This window comes from Coregonus lavaretus, assembly GCF_964263955.1.
Source record: "Coregonus lavaretus genome assembly, chromosome: 5".
NCBI classification, from domain to species: domain Eukaryota; kingdom Metazoa; phylum Chordata; class Actinopteri; order Salmoniformes; family Salmonidae; genus Coregonus; species Coregonus lavaretus.
Genome location: NC_139992.1, coordinates 73,364,972 through 73,387,440, shown reverse-complemented (window position 1 = coordinate 73,387,440; position 22,469 = coordinate 73,364,972). Strand labels below are relative to the sequence as shown.

General features: G+C 39.4%; 1 protein-coding gene across 1 annotated transcript in view; it reads right to left on the bottom strand.

The window, feature by feature from the left end:
* The window catches only part of LOC311128876 (calcitonin gene-related peptide type 1 receptor), a 53,969-nt gene that overhangs the window by 17,780 nt on the left and 13,720 nt on the right, over positions 1 to 22,469 (bottom strand). The window contains exons 2-3 of the mRNA XM_084161096.1: positions 11,380 to 11,486; positions 8,185 to 8,338 (exon numbers count right to left, since the gene is read on the bottom strand). Coding sequence (XP_084017222.1) covers positions 8,185 to 8,338; positions 11,380 to 11,454 — 229 coding nt within the window. The 5' untranslated portion in view covers positions 11,455 to 11,486. The remainder of the gene's footprint in view (positions 1 to 8,184; positions 8,339 to 11,379; positions 11,487 to 22,469) is intronic.

The following is a 22,469-nucleotide window of genomic DNA, read 5'->3' as shown; positions in this document are numbered from 1 at the left end:
GTATCAACTGAGCCACTGGATAGTGTTGACGAGTCATCGATGTGGTGACAATTGAAGGCGGAGGTTGTCGGGAATGGGGTGTTGATTCTGCTGGAGGTTTCAGCACAGTGAATTGTGGGGGTCTCTGACATGTCAATAACTTTAAGAGTACCTTTGTCCTCTACTTCTGCCATTGACTTCAGGTTAAATAACTAATTTCCAAAAATAGGGTCCATGAACTGAAGTCTGAAGTTGCCGTGAAGTCCACACTACTTCTTTACATCGTTCAAAAGGTCAGTCACAGATTCAGGTAGTCCACAAGGGAAGGTCAGTCTCTGGCAGCTGCCAATCAATCAGGATGATTTTCATAATTGCAGGAGTTTACATCTTGTTTCTTAGTCTGCAAAGAAGACAGACAAGAATGACAGTCAAGGATTGTTCTTCATGGTCCATAGCATTATTATATTTGAAAGTTGTAAGAAATATAGTTTTCATATCTATCAGCTCCTGAGTGGTGCAGTGGTCTAAGGCACTGCATCGCAGTGCTAACTGTGCCACTAGAGATCCTGGTTCGAATCCAGGCTCTGTCGCAGCCGGCCGCGACCGGGAGACTCATGGGCGGCGCACAATTGGCCCAGCGTTGTCCAGGGTAGGGGAGGGAATGGCCGGCAGGGATGTAGCTCAGTTGATAGAGCATGGCGTTTGCAACGCCAGGGTTGTGGGTTCGATTCCCACGGGGGGCCAGTATAAAAAAAAAAAATGTATTCACTGACTGTAAGTCGCTCTGGATAAGAGCGTCTGCTAAATGACTAAAATGTAAATGTATTTTTCTACTGATTATGCAGGCATGCATATGAATTGATATTCAACCAGTATGTGCTAAACATACTTAACCTCTTTTTGGATACAGTGAGGGAAAAAAGTATTTGATCCCCTGCTGATTTTGTACGTTTGCCCACTGACAAAGACATGATCAGTCTATAATTTTAATGGTAGGTTTATTTGAACAGTGAGAGACAGAATAATAACAAAAAAATCCAGAAAAACGCATGTAAAAAATTTAGACTTAGTACTTGGTGGCAAAACCCTTGTTGGCAATCACAGAGGTCAGACGTTTCTTGTAGTTGGCTACCAGGTTTGTACACATCTCAGGAGGGATTATGTCCCACTCCTCTTTGCAGATCTTCTCCAAGTCATTAAGGTTTCGAGGCTGACGTTTGGCAACTCGAACCTACAGCTCCCTCCACAGATTTTCTATGGGATTAAGGCCTAGAGACTGGCTAGGCCACTCCAGGACCTTAATGTGCTTCTTCTTGAGCCACTCCTTTGTTGCCTTGGCCGTGTGTTTTGGGTCATTGTCATGCTAGAATACCCATCCACGACCCATTTTCAATGCCCTGGCTGAGGGAAGGAGGTTCTCACCCAAGATTTGACGGTACATGGCCCCGTCCATCGTCCCTTTGATGCGGTGAAGTTGTCCTGTCCCCTTAGCAGAAAAACACCCCCAAAGCATAATGTTTCCACCTCCATGTTTGATGGTGGGGATGGTGTTCTTGGGGTCATAGGCAGCATTCCTCCTCCTCCAAACACGGCAAGTTGAGTTGATGCCAAAGAGCTCGATTTTGGTCTCATCTGACCACAACACTTTCACCCAGTTCTCCTCTGAATCATTCAGATGTTCATTGGCAAACTTCAGACGGGCCTGTATATGTGCTTTCTTGAGCAGGGGGACCTTGCTTTCAGTCCTTCACGGTGTAGTGTGTTACCAATTGTTTTCTTGGTGACTATGGTCCCAGCTGCCTTGAGATCATTGACAAGACCCTCCTGTGCAGTTCTGGGCTGATTCCTCACCGTTCTCATGATCATTGCAACTCCACGAGGTGAGATCTTGCATGGAGCCCCAGGCCAAGGGAGATTGACAGTTCTTTTGTGTTTCTTCCAGCCTTGTGTAGGTCTACAATCTTGTCCCTGACATCCTTGGAGAGCTCTTTGGTCTTGGCCATGGTGGAGAGTTTGGAATCTGATTGATTGATTGCTTCTGTGGACAGGTGTCTTTTATACAGGTAACAAACTGAGATTAGGAGCACTCCCTTTAAGAGTGTGCTCCTAATCTCAGCTCATTACCTGTATAAAAGACACCTGGGAGCCAGAAATCTTTTTGATTGAGAGGAGGTCAAATACTTATTTCCCTCATTAAAATGCAAATCAATTTATAACATTTTGGTTGTTATTCTGTCTCTCACTGTTCAAATAAACCTACCATAAAACATTTTGACTGATCATTTCTTTGTCAGTGGGCAAACGTACAAAATCAGCAGGGGATCAAATACTTTTTTCCCTCACTGTATGCCATTTCAAAGTCACCATGCGGACGGATCCAATGATGTAGTCAACCAGTGGATAACTGTCTGCCAGTTCACTTAGTGCCAATAGAGTGACATCTCTTGTGGGAGCAGGACTAAGTTCAAAGGCTCTAATGTTCTCTGTACCAACCACACAGTTCCTTGACAATGAAAAACGCACTCTCATGCTAAATGCAATTTTGAACAATTTCACCAAACTCTGGTAATCCACCTGCTAATTCATGGGCAACTATCATTCCCTTCCTGTAGGCTATGCACTTACTTGTCACACACTGGGAAAGATGAACCTCAGGTGTGTCAGGGTACTTCTGTCTAATGGCTTCAGCTATTTCATTTTTGAGTAAATCCACTGGGAGAGTGGAGACAGTTGAGACCTCGAGTTCAGACTTGCTAAGATATGGAGAGCTCAACTGGTAAGCAATCATCATCTGATGCTTGGAGGCTAATGAAAGAGGCACACTTTTGAAGCACCTTGTGTTTTTGATAACATGCTTAAAAAAAAGCTATGTTTGGCTTCAAACCACATTGTCCATAGCCTTACAAGAGGACCAAAAAACCTAATCACCTGCGGGTAGTGTTCCAGATAATGATGCTTCAGTAGAAGCCTAACGCCAGGGAACAACTCTTTGTAATTATCCCTGTGCTCAATTATTTTGCTTTCTAGATAAGAAATAGAGTCATCACTATGCACAGGGGCAACAACAAGCTCAATGATGTCTTTCAGGTCCATAAGTACAAGCCATGCTGGCTCATCTTCAGGTACAAGGGGGCCGATCAAAAATGGTAACAACCTTAGCAAGCAACAGTTTTCATGAGCGTTTCCACCCACTGTTTTTCTACTGGACAAACTGTGTGGTAACACATGAGGTCTGTTTGTCTTGTCTGACCACTTGTAGGGGAAATTCAGAATAGCTATATTCAGGTCATCCAATGCAGAAAGTCGTCTTGATACAAGTAATGCTAAGCAGTGAGACAGCTCGTTTGGGACAATACCCTCAAAAATATTGTGAGCAAGATCTGGAGAATAGCCAAAGATTGTTAAAATGAGAGAAGTTGCTTGTGAAAACAGTCTTTCTTCACCCCAAAAATTTTTGTACAAGTGTCTTGAGCTTGTTTTACATGAGTCTCATGAAGTTATTTTGTTCTCAAGCTGAAAGCACCAGATGCAACTTCATGTAACTGAATATCACAACTCTTTCTTGTGAAAAACCTGCAATAGTACTCAACCAACTATGCCGTGAGCACCCAGATTGTCAGCCACTACACTCTGTACTGTACCTTTGACAGATACACCTAGTATAAACACCTAGTTCCTCCAGAGTTAGTAGATCTCGTAGAAGAGGTTCTAAAACCGTACCATAACCATAGGTTTTAACATCATTGCTCTTGCACAGAACTGCTAAATAAATGGATGATAAAGAGGAATGAGACACATGGGGCAAGTTAGCCAACACCCAAAAAACAGTACATAGCTTGTGTTTCTTCCGTGCAAGACCTAAGAGTATCCTTAGCTCTTCTCCAGAGAGAAAACAGTTATCCTCAAAATGTGAACCATATTTGTAGGACTTGTATTGATATGATGGTCCAATATTAATGTCCTGCTGTCCCCAATGACTCTCAACTACTTTATCAACAATGTCTTCTACGTAAAAGCTTTTGTAATGACTTCAGTATTGGGACATACTGGAAAGTGTGTCTCTTTTTAGCATTGAGTATGTATGTATTCAATTGGCTCCACAACACTTTAGTTCTCCTTGTAATACTGCTTATACTGATAAGCAGTACTAAGACGACCACCCTTTTCAATAGACTTTTGCACATTACCAGAACAAACTGCAACAGCAATTTCTTTAATGGTCGATTCATCCACTTGGAGGTTATGTTGACGAAAGGTGCAACTAACAAAGTCACTAGATAAAGGGACAGGTGCGGAACAAATCAAATGATGGAGTTCCCTTAAAAACTCATCAAAAGCTGAGCTTGGCACATGGACCAAATGCTCTAATTTCGGTAGAGAAGCTGCAAATCTTTCCTCAATAATAGTTGCTAATCCTTTAGCTGTACAATACAAATCAGAAGAAGCATTGGCATCATCAACAAACTCTTCTTCCTGACTATTTGCAAGTGATTAATCTGCTTATGGTGAAGAAGTTGTGACTACTCCAGGTTTAAAATCCAACCATGTGTGAGAGCAATGTTTGCGATATTTGTGAGATTTAAAGGTATCATTAATGTTTGTCTGAAAATGACAGCCTACAAACATACAAGTGATAGTTTCATTACTCTTGAGATGGCTGTTGATGTGTACAAAATAATCATTTTCTGATGCTAAATCATTACAAGCACATAGATGACAACTGAATATTGCCATGTTGGTGAGATTTTTAGTAACCTCTGTTGAGTGGACTTTACCTCTGGGTAATGGACAGTACAGCTGTAATGTGGGTGCTTTAACTTGTAATGATGCAAAAGTTGGGACCTACTTGACACCAATTCTGAACACCCCTTACATTTCCACAACACTGAAAAAAAGAGAACAGAAATACCATAAGACCTAAAGACTGACATTCGGAGTGAATAATTATTTGGTATTAAAACAACATCTGATAACAGTACTCACCAACACTATATAGCCTTTGAATGGGTAGACAAAGCAGCACAAATGTAGTATAGTAGGCAAACATCATGGACCTGTAAATATAAATGTTGTTCAATAAATTATTATTATTTTCATTATGAAATGTTTGATTCAATTATCTATTGATTTATGCATGCATCCACTCATATGCACATACGTTGAATTATTAAATTTTTTGTCAAATAATTGTACATTTATTGATAAATGAATGGACACCCATAATAAAAAGTAACACTGTTCAAGTGCTAAAATGAACTAATTTCAATAAGTCTGTATGTCACCTTTGCACCACATTTTACAACAAGGAGGCAGCCATGGGCAAACAGCATGAAAGCACCAATCTCATATTATTAGGTGTATAATCATTAGGTCTTAAATATGTAATGAAAAAGAATGTAAAAAATGTTTTATGTTTTGATGCAAATACATTAACTTTTACAATTTTTAACTTTTACCTTACAACAAAAGAAAAATGCTGCACAAAATGCTGCTGCAAAGTGATTGCAGACAATGTCGTGCACATGCACCAAAACATTAGTTAGCTAGCATGTTAGCTAACTCAAGCGGTGTGCACTCCTCAGCAAACCTTAATTAGTTATTGGCTTGGTAAATTCGAAGTTCTTGACCAATAGGTAAATATCATGGTGTTTCGCCAACTAACTTCACCTCCTTGCAAAATGTTAATCATTGACCTAGTACTGTTTTACTGTTTATAGAAGCTAGCTAGCAACATAGTATTTTACCTTTAGCTGCCATGCCAATATGTTTCAGACTCAAGAGCACAAAATTAGGATATGGAGCAATCACTACAACGTTACTGGTTACAATTCTGACTACAACCACACAGACAAACGTTGAATAAAATCAAATTGACTACAACCACACAGACAAACGTTGAATAAAATCAATCACCATGCTTACCTTGACCAAGATTCTAGGTACTGTCTTCTCCGCTAACGCGCCAGCGTTCTTTCTGGAAGATTCTTCTCTCCCAAGGTTTGAATTGTTACTCATTACTCGTCATGAATTAGCTTTATTGGTTCACACTCCCCCTACATAATTCAAACTAGTAGATCTGATTTTGCTTCGTGTTGCATTGATTGCAAGTAATTAAATAGCATTGAGAGGAGAAACAAAACATGTTTGAGTAAATCACACATAATATGTTTTTAGTGCATTTGCAAACATAAAAAAAAACCTGTTTTCACTTTTTCATTATGGGGTATTATGTGTAAATGGGTGACACAAAAAATCTATTTAATCCATTTTGAATTCAGGCTGTAACACAACAAAATGTGAAATAAGTCAAGGGGTATGAATACTTTCTCAAGGCACTGTATGTTGTTTGTTGACATCATATTCAGTAGTTATTGGAGACACCTTCTGATATATCTTGTTGCTAATGTCTTTGTTGCTTTTTATCTACATATCAGGTTGTTATGTACAATACTAACGAATGAACATCTGTTTATCCTGACTAAGCCCCTAATTGTATGGTGGCAATGAGACATTACTGTGGAAAACCCAGGTAATTAAACATCTCACATCAGACTGATTTCTAAATACAGAACTGCTTCCTGATTCTGTCTTCCATCCACCATAAAAGTCCAGTTGACTAAAATCAATTTTAGGAAACAACATTGAATCAGAAAGGAATACAAATGCCCTTTCTTGGGTTTGAATTTGAAAAGAAAAATATCCCTGCCTGTCACACTATTTACTTTTCTTCACTTTGATCTAATAGTCGGATGTTTCAGACTTTGTTTTTGACAACAGGGTGGGATGTGTGTTTTAAAGCTTTGGATTGAAATTCAAAATCCCCTGGCATGTGGTGACAACAACGCTTGAAATAATAGAAGAGGTAGAGGTTGCTCTTGATGGGGAGAGTTATTTTAGAAAACATTTCCCTGGCAAAGATTGGTCCTTCTACTGAAGGAAATGTGTCATACCTCCCTACTGTGGCAGCCACCCACACAAACACATGAATAAATACATATTGTAACACTAAAGTTAAAAGCATTATAAAAAGAAAAGTGGCAAATACACTTCCCCAAATATCTCCAAATCTTTTGGTTGGAATAGTCAGATAAGTGTTGGTATTACACCTGTAGGGTTACCCTAAAATTAACTACTGATTTATAAGTGTGATAAGATTGCTAATTAGCCAAGACTCCAAGTGAACATCCCCTAGCTGATTGCCAGTGTGACTGAATGCTAATTAGGGTTGGGCGGTATCCAGATTTTCATACCGTCATACTGTTTCTGTACCATACCGGGGTAGACGGTATTACTGGAAGTGCACACAAGGGGCACTATTTAAAGAATATATATATAATTTAGGCACCAGGGATCTTGATTCAGGACGGGCTTCAATGTCTCTGCTGTTGATCTTGACATCTAGCCACTTAGCTAGCAAGTTAGCAAACCAAATGCAAAGCTGGAGCCCTGAGTTACATATAATTGTTTTATTATTATAAATAAAAAAAACATGTAAACGGTATTGAAAATCATACAGTCGGTATTTTGAAATACCCCGGTATGAGGTATAAATGGTATATCGCCCAATCCTAAAGCTAATCAGACACAACGCTAGCGGATTAGCATCCAAATAAGAGGCTTATAGCACCTTGTGTAAATGACACCAAATTACTGCAGCACTGATATATTGGCAGTCCCTCAGCACCTCTTCTCTCCCCACAGCCAGGCACATTAAAGCAGGTGGACTTAAGATGCACTGTGTCCTCACCTGCCGATAGGCTAACGTTAATTGTCTGGATACAAATAAGAATGGTGGGATTATCAAACCTTGTTAGCCGTTGACTACACAAAACGTAAGCTTTTTTTCTCCCTATCAAAGAGCTCCTCGTTCGACATCAGTTGCTCAGCTCGAGTGCTTGTGTAACATGAATCGAACCCACTTAGGATTCAAACTCTGCATGAGCACAAGCACTCGATAATCAAGTTATTCTACCTAATCGGCTGAGGATGTTGCCATTCACCATGAGTGGTACTGTTGTCAGATTTTCTACAAGATACATAAAAAAATGTATGTCAATGTAGCAACCAAATTTTGCTACAAGACAACTTTTCCCTATTTGGGATTCAGACACTCACTTTCCCTCACACAAATAATAATTTACCATGACCCACTATGCCAATGACAGTGGTGCCTGAACACAGGTCATGCATTTTTGATTATTTTACCTATTTTGTTGTGGTCGTTATCCTTCATGATTTTCTGGTAGCACTCAAACTGGGCTGTCATGATCTTGTTCCTCGTGACTCCTAAGTCGTGGTAGACATTCAACGGTACGTGCTGCTGGGTCTCATTCACCTCTGGGCTAGCCGCAACAAAGTTCTACAAGTAAGAGAACCCAGCACATTAGATAACATAACACATGGCATCACATGACAGAATAAATATAGAATATCCAAGGGAACAGTATCAAGTTAACAGCAGTAAATCATATGAATCATACAAATGCAAAGCTTAAGTGAAATTAATAAACATTCATTTAGAAATGTAGGTGCAAAGTATTTTGGTAATCACAAAATAAAATGTGTAGAAGTCATAATATGATGGAAGTCATCTTAAACTATATATTAACTGAAGTGTATATAGATTGTTTGTCGTCGCTATCATTCGTTTGTTGACTCGTTTGGCTGTAAGCGACTAGCTAAACAACACAGTATATTTTTAAAATGTGTCTGCACCCAGGTTTGTGTCTGAGTTCTATATTTGAACTCCATGGGGGACCGATTAAAATACTCAGTCACCATATCCTCATTTAGGACACAGGAAGAGACAGTAATGTAGAGCGGAGCGACTCCCTTTAAATCCATGTGAGCTCCTTGGAAAATTAAACAGTTAATGGTGTACAAAGAAATGTCAAACCACCCAATGTGAACCCAAATACTATGGGGCAATGATAAATTGCAAAATAGTCTTAACAAAATGTCATGCCAAAATAACAAAATTGTGGGTGTACTGGGTGGGCAGGATTTTTTTTTACTTATTTCATATTGCTGAATCATTAGGTGACCACTGGACTCAAAAGCAGGATACACTGCTTTGTATTCAATGACTTTAAGGCTGTCCTGCTCTTTTTTTGTACAGCACAATCCCCCAGAGAGGGATACATTGATGGGGACAATAGTGACAAGAATCAATTAACAAGTTAATGCATGTTTACCTACCAGTGTCTGGACCTACAGTATCAGTCAAAAGTTTGGACACACCTACTCATTCAATGTTTTTTCTTCATTTTTTACTATGGCATTCTCTCAACCAGCTTCACCTGGATTGCTTTTCCAACAGCCTTGAAGGAGGTCCCACATATGCTGAGCACCTGTTGGCTGCTTTTCCTTCACTCTGCCGTCCGACTCATCCCAACCCATCACAATTGGGTTGAGGTCGGGGGATTGTGGAGGCCAGGTCATCAGATGCAGCACTCCATCACTCTCCTTCTTGGTCAAATAGCCCTTACACAGCCTGGAGGTGTGTTGGGTCATTGCCCTGTTGAAAAACAAATGATAGTCCCACTAAGCCCAAACCAGATGGGATGGTATATCGCTGCAGAATGCTGTGGTATCCATTCTGGTTAAGTGTGCCTTGAATTCTAAATAAATCACAGACAGAGTCACCAGCAAAGCACCCCCACACCATAACACCTCCTCCTCCGTGCTTTACGGTGGGAACTACACATGCGGAGATCATCCGTTCACCCACACCGCTTCTCACAAAGACACAGCGGTTGGAACCAAAAATCTCCAATTAGACCGGTGGACAAATTTCCACCGGTCTAATGTCCATTGCTCGTGTTTCTTGGCCCAAGCAGGTCTCTTCTTATTATTGGCGTCCTTTAGTAGTGGTTTCTTTGCAGCAATTCGACCATGAAGGCCTGATTCACACAGTCCCCTCTGAACAGTTGATGTTGAGATTTGTCTGTGACTTGAACTCTGTGAAGTATTTATTTGGGCTGCAATTTCTGAGGCTGGTAACTCTAATGAACTTATCCTCTGCAGCAGAGGTAACTCTGGCTCTTCCATTCCTGTGGAGGTCATCATGAGTTTCATCACAGCGCTTGATGGTTTTTGCGACCTTCATGTGTCATGACTTCCTCCGAAGCTGCCTCCCCTCCTTGTTCGGGGAGGCTTTGGCGTTCGTCATCACCGGCCTTCTAGCCACTGCCACTCCATATCTCATCATTCCATTTGTCTTGTCTTGTCAATTACACATACCTGGTTCACATTCCCCTCATTAGTACATATATAAGTGTTCTCTCTGCCCCCTTGTCCTTGTGGGTGATTGTTTTGTGTGAGATGAGTGTAGCTCGGTGGAGCTACCTGTACTTTGTATTGCCGGGGTATATTTTCCCCGCGTGCCTGTATTTGTTCCAGTGCGCCTGTTTTGTGCACTGGACTGTTGACGCTATCCAGCGTAACTGTATACTACGGAATAAACTCTGTATTCTGTGATTTACCCTCATGCGCCTGACTCTATCAAATCACACTCTCACATCATGTCTTACAGTAATGATGGACTGTCGTTTCTCTTTGCTTATTTTAGCTGTTCTTGCCATAATATGGACTTGGTCTTTTACCAAATAGGGCTATCTTCTGTATACCCCCCCTACCTTGTCAAAACACAACTGATTGGCTCAAACGCATTAAGAAGGAAGGAAATTCCACAAATTAACTTTTAAGAAGGCACACCTGTTAATTGAAATGCATTCCAGATGACTACCTCATGTGGCTGGTTGAGAGAATGCCAAGAGTGTGCAAAGCTGTCATCAAGGCAAAGGGTGGCTATTTGAAGAATCTCAAATATAAAATATATTTTGATTTGTTAAACACTTTTTTGGTTACTACATGATTCCATATGTGTTATTTTATAGTTTTGATGTCTTCACTATTATTCTACAATGTAAACAAATAGTAAAAATAAAGAAAAACCCTTGAATGAGTAGGTGTGTCCAAACTTTTGCCTGGTATAATATGCCATCATATTGACCCCTTGCCAATCTCACATGCACCTTATTGAATATTCATCAATATAAACGTACATTCACCAAAGTTATTGAGATTTTCTGCACAGAGAATTCACTAGAATGAAAAATGATACAAACACCAATTGATGTTCCCAACAAACTGTGGCGTTATATTACTGAGCATGCCTTTTAAAAATGTTATCATACACATTATCTTATATGGTGTATGAACCCAACAATGAGACAGTAGACATGAAAATAGCATTTCTCTGCGCCCTGAACGTGTGTGTGTGTATGTGTGTGTGAGCGTATATGTGTGTGAGGGACAGAGAAAGTGACAGATACACAGACAGACACAGAGAGAAAGAAAAAGAGAGAAAAAGAGAGAGTAAAGAGAGCCAATTCTTACATCAGTGGGAGTGCACAGTAGGAGACAGATGACCATCCAACACCACCCGAAACCATCCATCTTCTTTTTCGGCATGTCAGACAATGCACTCTTTAATGGCTATCGATCTGTTAAAAGGAAAAAATCCCATTAAAATACAGATCCACATTTTCTCATTACAGCAATCAATACCATCCCTCTATCTCTATCCCTCTTTCATCACTCATTCCCTCCAATATGTAGATATACACCCATTTACTGCTCTCTACCTAAATCCAGTGCAATCGAATGTGCCCAAAGGAAGTGTGCGCCTTCATGAGATTATTTCCAACCACGGACATCACATCGGCTCCTTAGTGCAGCTGTGGACTGTGCTGTGCCATCACCAGTATTTATGGAAACAGAACATGCACATGCACTCCAGTTCAGTGCAAATTGGCCAGTGTGGGTAGTAGCGAGGTCAACACAATCCCAGAGGATGACAAGAGGAGACAGGGGAGAGTAAAGAAACACCTGATCTCTAATATGTTCAGACGTTACAGACTTGGAGGCGTATTTCTTGTACAACTGCCATTTGTTCCTCTTGATGTAGTCCTGATGTATTTGTATATTGTAAATATATAAACAGTAAAATGCATTTACTAGTCCGAACAATCTTTTTGAGAAAAGTATTTATATTGCTCTGTTTGTATTTGCAAATTCACAAAGGTAATTTGCATATCAATTACATTTTGAAATTCCCAGTGCATACAGTGGACACAATGCTTTGTCAGATGGATCAGAAAACAAAGTCTTGGATACTATATCAATCACTATCTAGAAGCGTCGCCCTTACACTTTGTTTGGACAGGATATCTTACGGATTGCACACTTTATGTAAGTGTTGTAGAATTGTGTCTTATCAAGACCACAAAATACTATATAAAAAACTGCATGGTAATTCTTTGAGGTTGCAGCATGGCTGGTGCATAGTTTAAAAGACAAAATTCAAATGTTCACATGCCCCTCAGGTCGAACAAATGTGCTTTTCAATATCGAGGGAAGATGAGGGAATTTCAATCTTAACCAAATGTGGTTGCCAAGAAGAAATGTCTGTACAAACGTCGGCACTGGATTCAGAGTCTAATTCATAGACCCGAGGGAAGCCCATCTAGCACTTGTAAGCAATAATCCATCTGATTAACAAGACATAGATGTACAGACATGTATGCAGAGTCAGAGTTCTGTATGATGCATTGGCTGAACCTTGCAGTAACGTTGCTAGCTGTTAGCCAGAACAGACTTTTCTAGTGAGACAGTAGGGAAATGTTAGCATTCCTGACACACAAGCCACCATTGTGTATACAACTGTTATAGCACAATATGTTAGCTAAATATGTCTGTTTAGCTTCAAGGGCTATGGGAAGGGAGATGTGCTATACTTGAGTGGTAGGGTTAAGTGAACAGAAATACCTTTAATGGCATAAAGGAGTAGGACTTTTTTATCCTTCAAGTTGTATGGCTAATTTAATTAAGCTTTAATGCAATTGACCCATGATAATAGGAAATATAACTGAGAGAAAATTGCTGTTTGTATTCAAGAACATCCAGCAAACAATTCAATGTGATTTTTCACAATACGACAGAGGTTAGTAACCACTACGCATGCTAAATAGACTCGGTGTGCACAGAAAGATATTAACTTTGATAAAGCCCAACAAACATGGTCATGGGTAACTTCACGTTATCCTGCACTGTGCTATCTACTATTCTAGAGACCCTAAATCCAGGCCAGGGGAATGGATGCCTGCCTCCCAAGTCTGCTTGGATTTAAAACGCCATTACACCAGGGGAATGCTGGAACTGGGATTGTAAAACATTATGGCAATGTGCAAATTGGAAACAGAAAGGAAACTATCAGCTGCACTGTCACACACTAATGGTCCTCTGTGCCAAATCCCCCAGCTGTATTGGAAAGGCTGACTCCAACCTTTTACAAACTGAGACTACAGCCAAGGATGGATCTGTCCAATGACAATATAAAACATACATTACAGATTACAGAATGCATCCATGGTTTACTTGGATAAGATTCAGATATGCAGTGCTACTTCGTGATATACATCTCAGAGGGTAAAACTTGGCAAAACTGCCTGCTGGGGTATAGACTGAGAGGTTTGTAGAAACGTGTTATCTAATCAGCAAACCAGCTTAAGACACCAAGAGTGAAATGCTTAGCTCTATGTCAAAGACAATCTGCAAAAGCCATTTGGATGATTAAATAATTGTTGTTTTAATCTGGACATTCTAAATAAATCTTCAGTTGTTGTAAATTTTCAAGACGAATGACCATGACTCAAACAATTATATTCTATTTTTTTTAAATGTGTTGGGGGGTTTACAGGTACAATATCAATTTCAAATCATATTTTCATTTTATATAACATGTACCTGTAAGCTGCCACTCAAAAGGAAAACAAAAGTAAAAAATACATACAGAGAAATTATCATATTAATCAAACAGGATTTTGTAATAGTAAAATTGGCATGTAAAGAAAAATAAAGAAAAAGATGTAGGCCTACACCCCCAACTCCCCATCCCATTCCCCCCAGCCCAACATGTCTCCGTCCAACCCCCTGCATCCCCCCCAACCCCCCCAACCCCCCCAACCTGGACTCCAACAATTCTAATGATAATCCCTTTGTAAGACATTCAAAGGACTGTTCGGCACCAATTTTAGAATGATGACCCTTTTGGGTCCCGCTTTAAATGACGTTCAGCTTATAAAGGCTTCATAAAGCCTTCATAATGCCTTCCTAAGCACTACATAAATGTGTTACAAAGCATCTATAACCGTATGTCATGCTTTATAAAGCATTCATAAATGTGGCATAACTGTGTGACATAATCACCAATGTCAAATTTGACATAACCCACTATGTTGAATATGACATAAACATGTGCTTTATAAAGGGCTTCATGTTGTGCTACAGGATGACATACGCTCTAAAGAGAAGACATGTTAGTCACATTACACCAGGCACCAATTACCTTGATGAAAGTCCCCAAATTGAAAGTGGCTTCTGGAACCAAGTTACATGTTCCTCAGTACACAAACACACACACAACAATATAACGAGCCATAGCTTGGGGTGCTGGACCCAGTCAGGTCTTTGACACAACAATATAATGAGCCATAGCGTTGGGTGCTGTGCCCAGTCAGGTCTTTGACACAACAATATAACGAGCCATTGCGTGGGGTGCTGGGCCCAGTCAGGTCTTTGACACAACAATATAACGAGCCATAGTATGGGGTGCTGTGCCCAGTCAGGTCTTTGACACAACAATATAATGAGCCATTGCATGGGGTGCTGGGCCCAGTCAGGTCTTTGACACAACAATATAATGAGCCATTGCGTGGGGTGCTGGGCCCAGTCAGGTCTTTCACACAACAATATAACAAGCCATACCGTGGGGTGCTGGGTCCAGTCCCATTCACCCACTCCCCCGCTGAAAGGTCAGCCACAAAATGTTGGCACCATTGTAACAGGTTGTAATCAAGCACTGGTTTCCAGCATGGGAACAGAAGAGGAATACCTGGTGCGGTAGTCTCAGGTTGGACAACTCCAAATCATCTCAGCTCTGACACACACACACACACACACACACACACACACACACACACACACACACACACACACACACACACACACACAAGCTTTGTAGGTCCATCAATCCATCTAAATACCTCTCACACCCTACAGTAATAAATTATGTGGATCATGAGAACATTCATAAATCGGCAAAACATTTATAACCTATTTATTCACACTTTATGTAGTGTCCTGTAATACTTTGTATGAAATGAGACACCTTCGGTCATTCATAACACATCCATAAAGACTTTATATCGCATGACACTGTACTTATTTTAAAGTCAGACCCCTTTGGTCATTCATAACACATACATAAAGGCTTAATGATGTAAACACAAATGTATTAACTCTAAAGGAATGATCACTAACAGCTAAAACAAATAAACATTAAAGACAAGTTTAAACCATACATTTCCTTTTATCTCTACATTTTTTAAACAATACAAATACATAAAGTTTCAAAGTCCAGCCATGCAATTACATTGAACATTACAGGGCTGTGAATAGTGTAGCTTGACCCTGAGCTGGCGGATGAATGGTTCTTGCCTCTCTGCCTGCTGGAAGTACTGCATGTTGGTTCCAACCTTAAAAGTACCAACAAATAAAGTTCTGTTAGATAGCAAGCAATTGCTGTGAAGTCACCGAAATTATTTGAAATAACGATTGAAGTAGCTATGTATTCTAACTCAGCACTTATATAACTACTACAAACAAAATTACATTACAATAAATAAAGGTTAGCTTACTCATTATTCGCAGTCCAGTGGGCATTTGATTTGCAAACTCCATCACATGTGCGCTTACTGCGCTACAGAAACACCAGCTAACCAAACAGTGCATGCACACTGAATTAAAGGTAACTACACTAAAAAAATCTAAGTTTCTTAGATTTTTCCCAGACCTCAAAAGTGGTCACCTGATATGGTTTAAGCATTGTTGTGAACACAGAAAATCCAAGAAAATCCAAATGTGTTGTTTTTCTATAGAAAAGTTTGAAAAAACTGGAGGAAAACCAGAAAAGAAAACTGGTGGAAATCCGAAACCTGAAGAACCCACCTGAAAAAATTGAATATGGGAAAAAAACACAATTAGGCAAAATAATTATACCGATTTTAGAGGGCACTACCAACGTTTTGGTGGATATATAGCATTTCGCTAATAAAACATGATTATTTGTGTCTCTGAAATGAAACCATCAAGTGATGAACTGTAAATTCTCCAGTGTTAAATCAACACTGAGAGTGTTACATTTAACACTGGTCCAGTATCTATACTGGTCCACACTTTTCAGTTTTAAATTAACACACTGCTTAGTGTAAAGCCTTATTTGCATTTTTCCCAGAGTGCCTTGACTTTCTAGTGAATTATAGAGTTACCACCCATGACTGTATTTGTTAGTGAAAGAGACATGGTTGTTGCATTCATAAATGTTCAGTCCTGTGACATTCACCAAGTGTGATCCTAAACTAATATGTCATCTTTAAAATTAAATAACACAATAAAATAAGTATTTAATTAGGCCTTATTTTGAGGGCCTAGATTTACTCTTATACAGTAGGCTGAAATTCATTGTTTTCAGGCCTGAAAGTCACATTATAATGGCTTGCAAAGTGATATGTAATTCATATTGGAATCAAGCCAGAGTGGGGATATCCAACATTTGAAATTTTATTCACCCACAACCTGCATTCAGAATGACTGCTGGGTTGGAAAGACTAAGATATGAGACTGCCTAAAGCATCTAAACTGGAATAACCTAGTAACAGATGGGATTAGTTGATTTTTTTTTTTATATTTGAGTAGCATAAGATTAATTAATCAATCAATATACATGCAAAAACACAGATATTGAAACAAACAATTCGAAAAATCAACCTGCAATAGAGCATGCTGGGAAATATTATATGTTGGGCGTGGTTTTGGTGTAACACTGGTTATTAACACCAACACTGGGGTTCGTTTACACAAATGAGTGTTAATTTAACACTTACAGAGATAATGTAACACCTGGATCAACAATAGACATGTTACACTGAATAATTAATACTAGGTAACACTGGCCAATTTGCTGTGTAGATTTTAAACAAATACATGTCTGTCATTGAACAACCCCTGCCCCACCCTCTCCTGTCCTAATACACATAATGCTGTGAATCATGTTGCTATGGACTACAGCTATTATTTATGATGGAAATGTCTGGGGCCGCACGCTATAAGACAAATGGAGGAACACTTAACACATGCATTACCTCCTACGTGACCTACAGTTTATAGAGATCAAGAAGAGAGAACTCCGCTTATCATATAGCTCTGATATTTGGTCGGGACAAGATACCACAAAGGACTCATTCAATAGGGTGAAATGTGAATTGCAGGTAGAATTGCATTTTAATATAACAAAACAGATACGATTATTTTATCATGTGGAGTAGCCAATCATGCCCTTTCCATCCACTACATTTTTAGCTAAAACAGAACATTTTCTCTTTCTGAACGCAGCCCACAGCTAAGCTAAGCAGGTATCAGGTCAGTTATTGATCTATTTGGGTAATACAACTTTTATCGTTGTTTAGCCACTCAGACACATCTGTAGAGGGGAAGACAGTGGGTGGTCTTCTACAAGCCTTTGTAACAAGAAGAACATTACTTCTTCTACATCTGAAGGCCCAGAGAGATCCCTCGGATATATGAAGAACAGCTGTGAATTCTCGCCCGCTACAACAAGCGAACTAACGAGCCAGCGAGTGAGCAGCCTTCACTTTTCAACTCCATTGTCCGTTGATGCGGTTGTGTGTTGTAAACATCCTACTACCCTCACAGGATGTTTGTGCCCCATCCTTCCCAAGTTCCTTTGTATGGCATTTAGAGAGGCAATTTATTTCCCTTTTTTTGTTTTTTTTTGCTCAAACATTGCAGTCATTTTCTCACAATGTGACCTGCTGAGATTACACTTATCGTTCAATAGCACATCAAACGCAGACCAATCGCAAGGACACAAACATAAACATTGTCAGATACAATGTTTACATAATTCCCATCACTGTTTAAGAATTCAAATACTAAAAAGGCTACTGGAGCACCTAGAGAAGAGCTGTGTGTGTATCTATAAACAAAAAAACAGTCAGCTGGCAAAATATTGAGGTTGCTTATCTTTCTTTGTAGAAGCATGCAGTATTCTACATCTGCATTTCTTGCTGTTTGGGGTTTTAGGCTGGGTTTCTGTATAGCACTTTGTGACATCTGCTGATATAAAAAGGGCTTTATAAATAAATGTGATTGATTGATTGATATTCAGCACTGTGGGTGTATTTTATAATTCACATATTTCAGAAACGACTTCACCATTCACAAATTTGAACATTGAGTTCAACAACTGTGTAGGGAGGATCCTTGGAGAGACAAGGATGCGGTTGTCCCTTTCTTAAGGTCATTGTAGCAGTCAACATGCAGCTTTAAAACATTAAACTAGTGGCAGATGTCATCTGGGAGCTAAGGGAGGGCAGTCTGACTTCTGGCTTTTTTTGGGCCTGGAGTAACCCAGATTAACCCTACTCCTGGGCCCGTACTCATAAAGCGCCTCAGAGTAGGAGTGTAGATCTAGGATCAGGCCATGATCTACACTCCTACTCTGAGGCGCTTTATGAGTACGGGCCCAGGAGTAGGTTTAATCTGTATTCATAAAGAGTCTCAGAGTAGCAGTGCTGATCTCAGTTCAGTTATACCTTTTAGATTATAATGAATGAACTGAGATCAGCACTGCTACTCTGAGACACTTTATGAATACAGGCCCAGGACAAAAAAAAGCATACTCATTACAGAAGCTCAATGGGGAACAGATTATCCGCTTTTCCTTCACTGTAGTACAAAGAGAAGGGGCACCTTTGACACAAGCATGGACCTTGATGAAAAAGTCCCTTCATTTTCCCTGATGGTGTGCAGGTGAATGACGTATGGCACTCTTTCCTACACGAGATACAGCACGTGCCAGGGCAGTTATTCAAGGAAACAGGTGGCTGAGTGCATATGCATTATCAGCTGTAACCATGAAACACTTTTCTATGGACCCGACATAAGGATTGCAGGTGATGAATGATGTGTTAGTCCAGCTTCATTGAGAGCAGATAATATGCATTCAGCTGGGCTGTGTTTATTTGCATATGCACATGCTGGTTTTAAGACCTGCTGACAAGCCCTGTGTAATGTCAAGGGAATGAATTCGGCGAAACACTGTTCAAAGCACATTTTTTGTTCCTAGAATGTCTCTTGAAGGGAAACGATCTTTGGCTCCTAGAATGTCTCTGGATGTTTTCTGCATGGTCACATTCCAGGAACAGACCACAGGGGAGGGGGAGACATTTTGTGTATGTTGAAATATGACTAAATGAGAGCCTGGTGAGTAATATATTGTGTATATATATATATAATGTAATATCAGTGGGGAACCGTCAGAGCCTTCTAGACCTTCAGAGAACTGATAAACAGCCAATACAGTAGGTGGTGGCAATAAACTAACAGGTTGTAGTCTGCCATAGCTAGCTTGTGTTGTAGTTGCGTGACAATGAGTACGTTTACATGCACACTAATAAATCGATATTAAACTGATTATGGCAGTAGGCAGATTATGCAAAAGTGATGTAAATGCCTTACTCTGCTTAACTTAATTGGCATAAGGTCAAAATCAAAGTAAGCATACGCCGATTAAAACACCTGGTTTTCTGAGCAAAACCTTCAAATTATTAAGACATGTAAACAACTTAATCGGCGTTCCAGCAGTGTATTTGATCTGTGCATGTGCTAACACCAGCCGAGTGAGCCTCCCTCTTCACGCGAGGTGGTTTCGGAAACAACTGAATGTATGTGTCTTGGAAGTCGTTTTCACATACAAACTTTAAATGTCCAAACTCAGAATCAAATATGCTTCCCAAACATAACATGTTCACTGTGGTAAAATGTTTATTTTGATTTATCAGAGTGCCATCAGGTAGCCTGATTTCAGATGTGTCCATGTAAAGAGGGTTATTAGGGAAATCATTCTTCTTGCAAAGATTATATTAATCTGACTATGCACAATAATCGCCTTATTGTGTGCATGTAACCACACTCATTGTTAGCTAGCTTGTGTTGTAGTAGTGTGACAATGGCGATGGCGGTTGCAGCAGCTGCTATCAACTTCAAGGTGGATGTTGTTGCTAATTTGTTTAGCGTCACCCTTTTCAAGATGTACTTTCAAACTTTGTTTACAAATAATCATCATCTGGTGAGTGGCACTGTTTTTTGTTGCAGCTCGCTTGCTGTTAGCTATCTCTTTGAAAAGAATGACTGAAACATTGTTGCATTTAAACTTTAGATCACCGGTTAGTGTGATGAACGTGATAAAATATATTTGCAATGGGAAGTAATAGCTGGTTTGTTAATTTCATGTTGGACATGAAATGGTGGTGCTTTTGTATTGGTATGATTTCATGGGGCCTACAGAAGTAAATGGGCTGCTTATTCTTTAACATGATTTGATGCTGGGTGTGACTGCTGTCGCCTGTCTATCAGCCGTGTCTATGTGTTTGACCAAAATTGGCTCCCCTTCAGCGCCATGGAGTGCACAGGTATTACAGTTGCGTCCCTTTCAGCACCATGAGCCTGTCACCTTTGATGTGACACTGTTGTTGTCGCTATTGGTGATTTTTTTGTTTGATACAACGTACTGGAAGATTTTTGGTCGCTCTGAAGGCCTAGGTCCTATAGTCACAGTTCGCCACTGTGTAATATTTTTAATTTAAATATAATAGAATTATATAATGATCCTTCCAATAATATAATATGGTGAGTTTATTAGCTTAACTCTCATACTACCGACTGGGGTTATTTTGACCCCAGAGGCATATTTTTTATCATAGCCCAAAGGTGGTTTATTCAATTCTTCAAATTTTTCATGACTTTGTCAATCAATTTGTTCTTAATAAATCTAAATAATCGCTTAGTGTTTCTGTATCAATATGGACTTTTAAAATATTTTTGTTATTTGGGGAAATTTTGACCCCAGCAAAAAACACCTAATTCCGCCTATTGTAATTTGATAGATAGGACCTTTATTTGAATCTAGGTTTCTCTGGAGACATAATAATAAATAATATGCCATTTAGCAGACGCTTTTATCCAAAGCGACTTACAGTCGTGCGTGCATAAATTTTTGTGTATGGGTGGTCCCGGGGATCGAACCCACTACCTTGGCGTTACAAGCGCCGTGCTCTACCAGCTGAGCTACAGAGGACCTGGTATAGATAACAAGTTATCTATACCACCAGAGGGTGGAGGAGGACCTCCCATGTAGTTGCCTAAGATTGTACTTTTCTATACCACATATCATATGACTGTGTACAAAACCAAAATTACTTTATTTTTGTGCATAGAAAAATCTGCCAATGGTATACAAAGTCTGTACTTGATAGAACTGCAATACAGAACTGATACATTGTAAAACTACACAGAGAGCATATTGGTGTGTATTCTCCAAAAAGTAGTTATTCTAGGGAAAATCTAAAAAAAGCATTTATTTGAATCCAGGTTTCTCTGGAGACATAATATTAAGTTATAAATATCCTCAGGGATTTTCACCAGACAGACAGATCACCTGCAGAGATGGAGCACCTTATGTACTCGCCTATGGTTATAACTAGTTATAACTAGGTATGACCGCGTACAAAATCTAAATGACATTACAGATATGCTTAGTTGCAGTCAAAACAGCTCATAAAAGTCTATCAGTGGCATGAATACTTGGTAGAACCGTTATACGGAAACAAGCTACCCCCTAAATGTACACATAGTATTGGTGTGTATTCTCAGAAAAATTGTTGTTCTACAGGAAATGTTATATAAATACCAGAATTCCTGTAATATCTCCAATATTCCATATGCAACTTGTTATGGAATTTGGGTTGCTATAACATTTGGTTTGAAGTGACATTGAAGATTTGAGCATGCTTTTTTAAGCATCCTGCCATAGGCCCTACTAGCAGTAATGCTAATGCTGGCTGTGAGGTAAGCAAATAAAGAAAACTAAGCCATATTTTTGGTCATTGTCTCTCAGGATCAATGGATGAATTGCTTTTGTCAATAAAATAAATATATTTAAAATATTGGTTCTAGCGCCCCTTTTAATGGCAGTCGTTTTCTCCACATAAATATGACAAAATGTATATTTACTTCAAAGTTCTAAAAATGATATTGCAATCAAATGATGGTGAATCAGCTTTTTAGTATGTGGATTGTACTTAGATTGTACTTGGAAAAAAACTCCATATTATTTAAGGGAAAAATGTATCATTAAATCTGACAAAATTAGCCAATTATCTGTAATTTTGCTAAAATAACAGTCTGTTTTGGATTTTAAAAATCAGATAACATTATTTACATGTCTAATAATGTTTTGATGTGAATTAAGTTGATATTTTGCTATGATTTTTCTATGACCCCAGTTG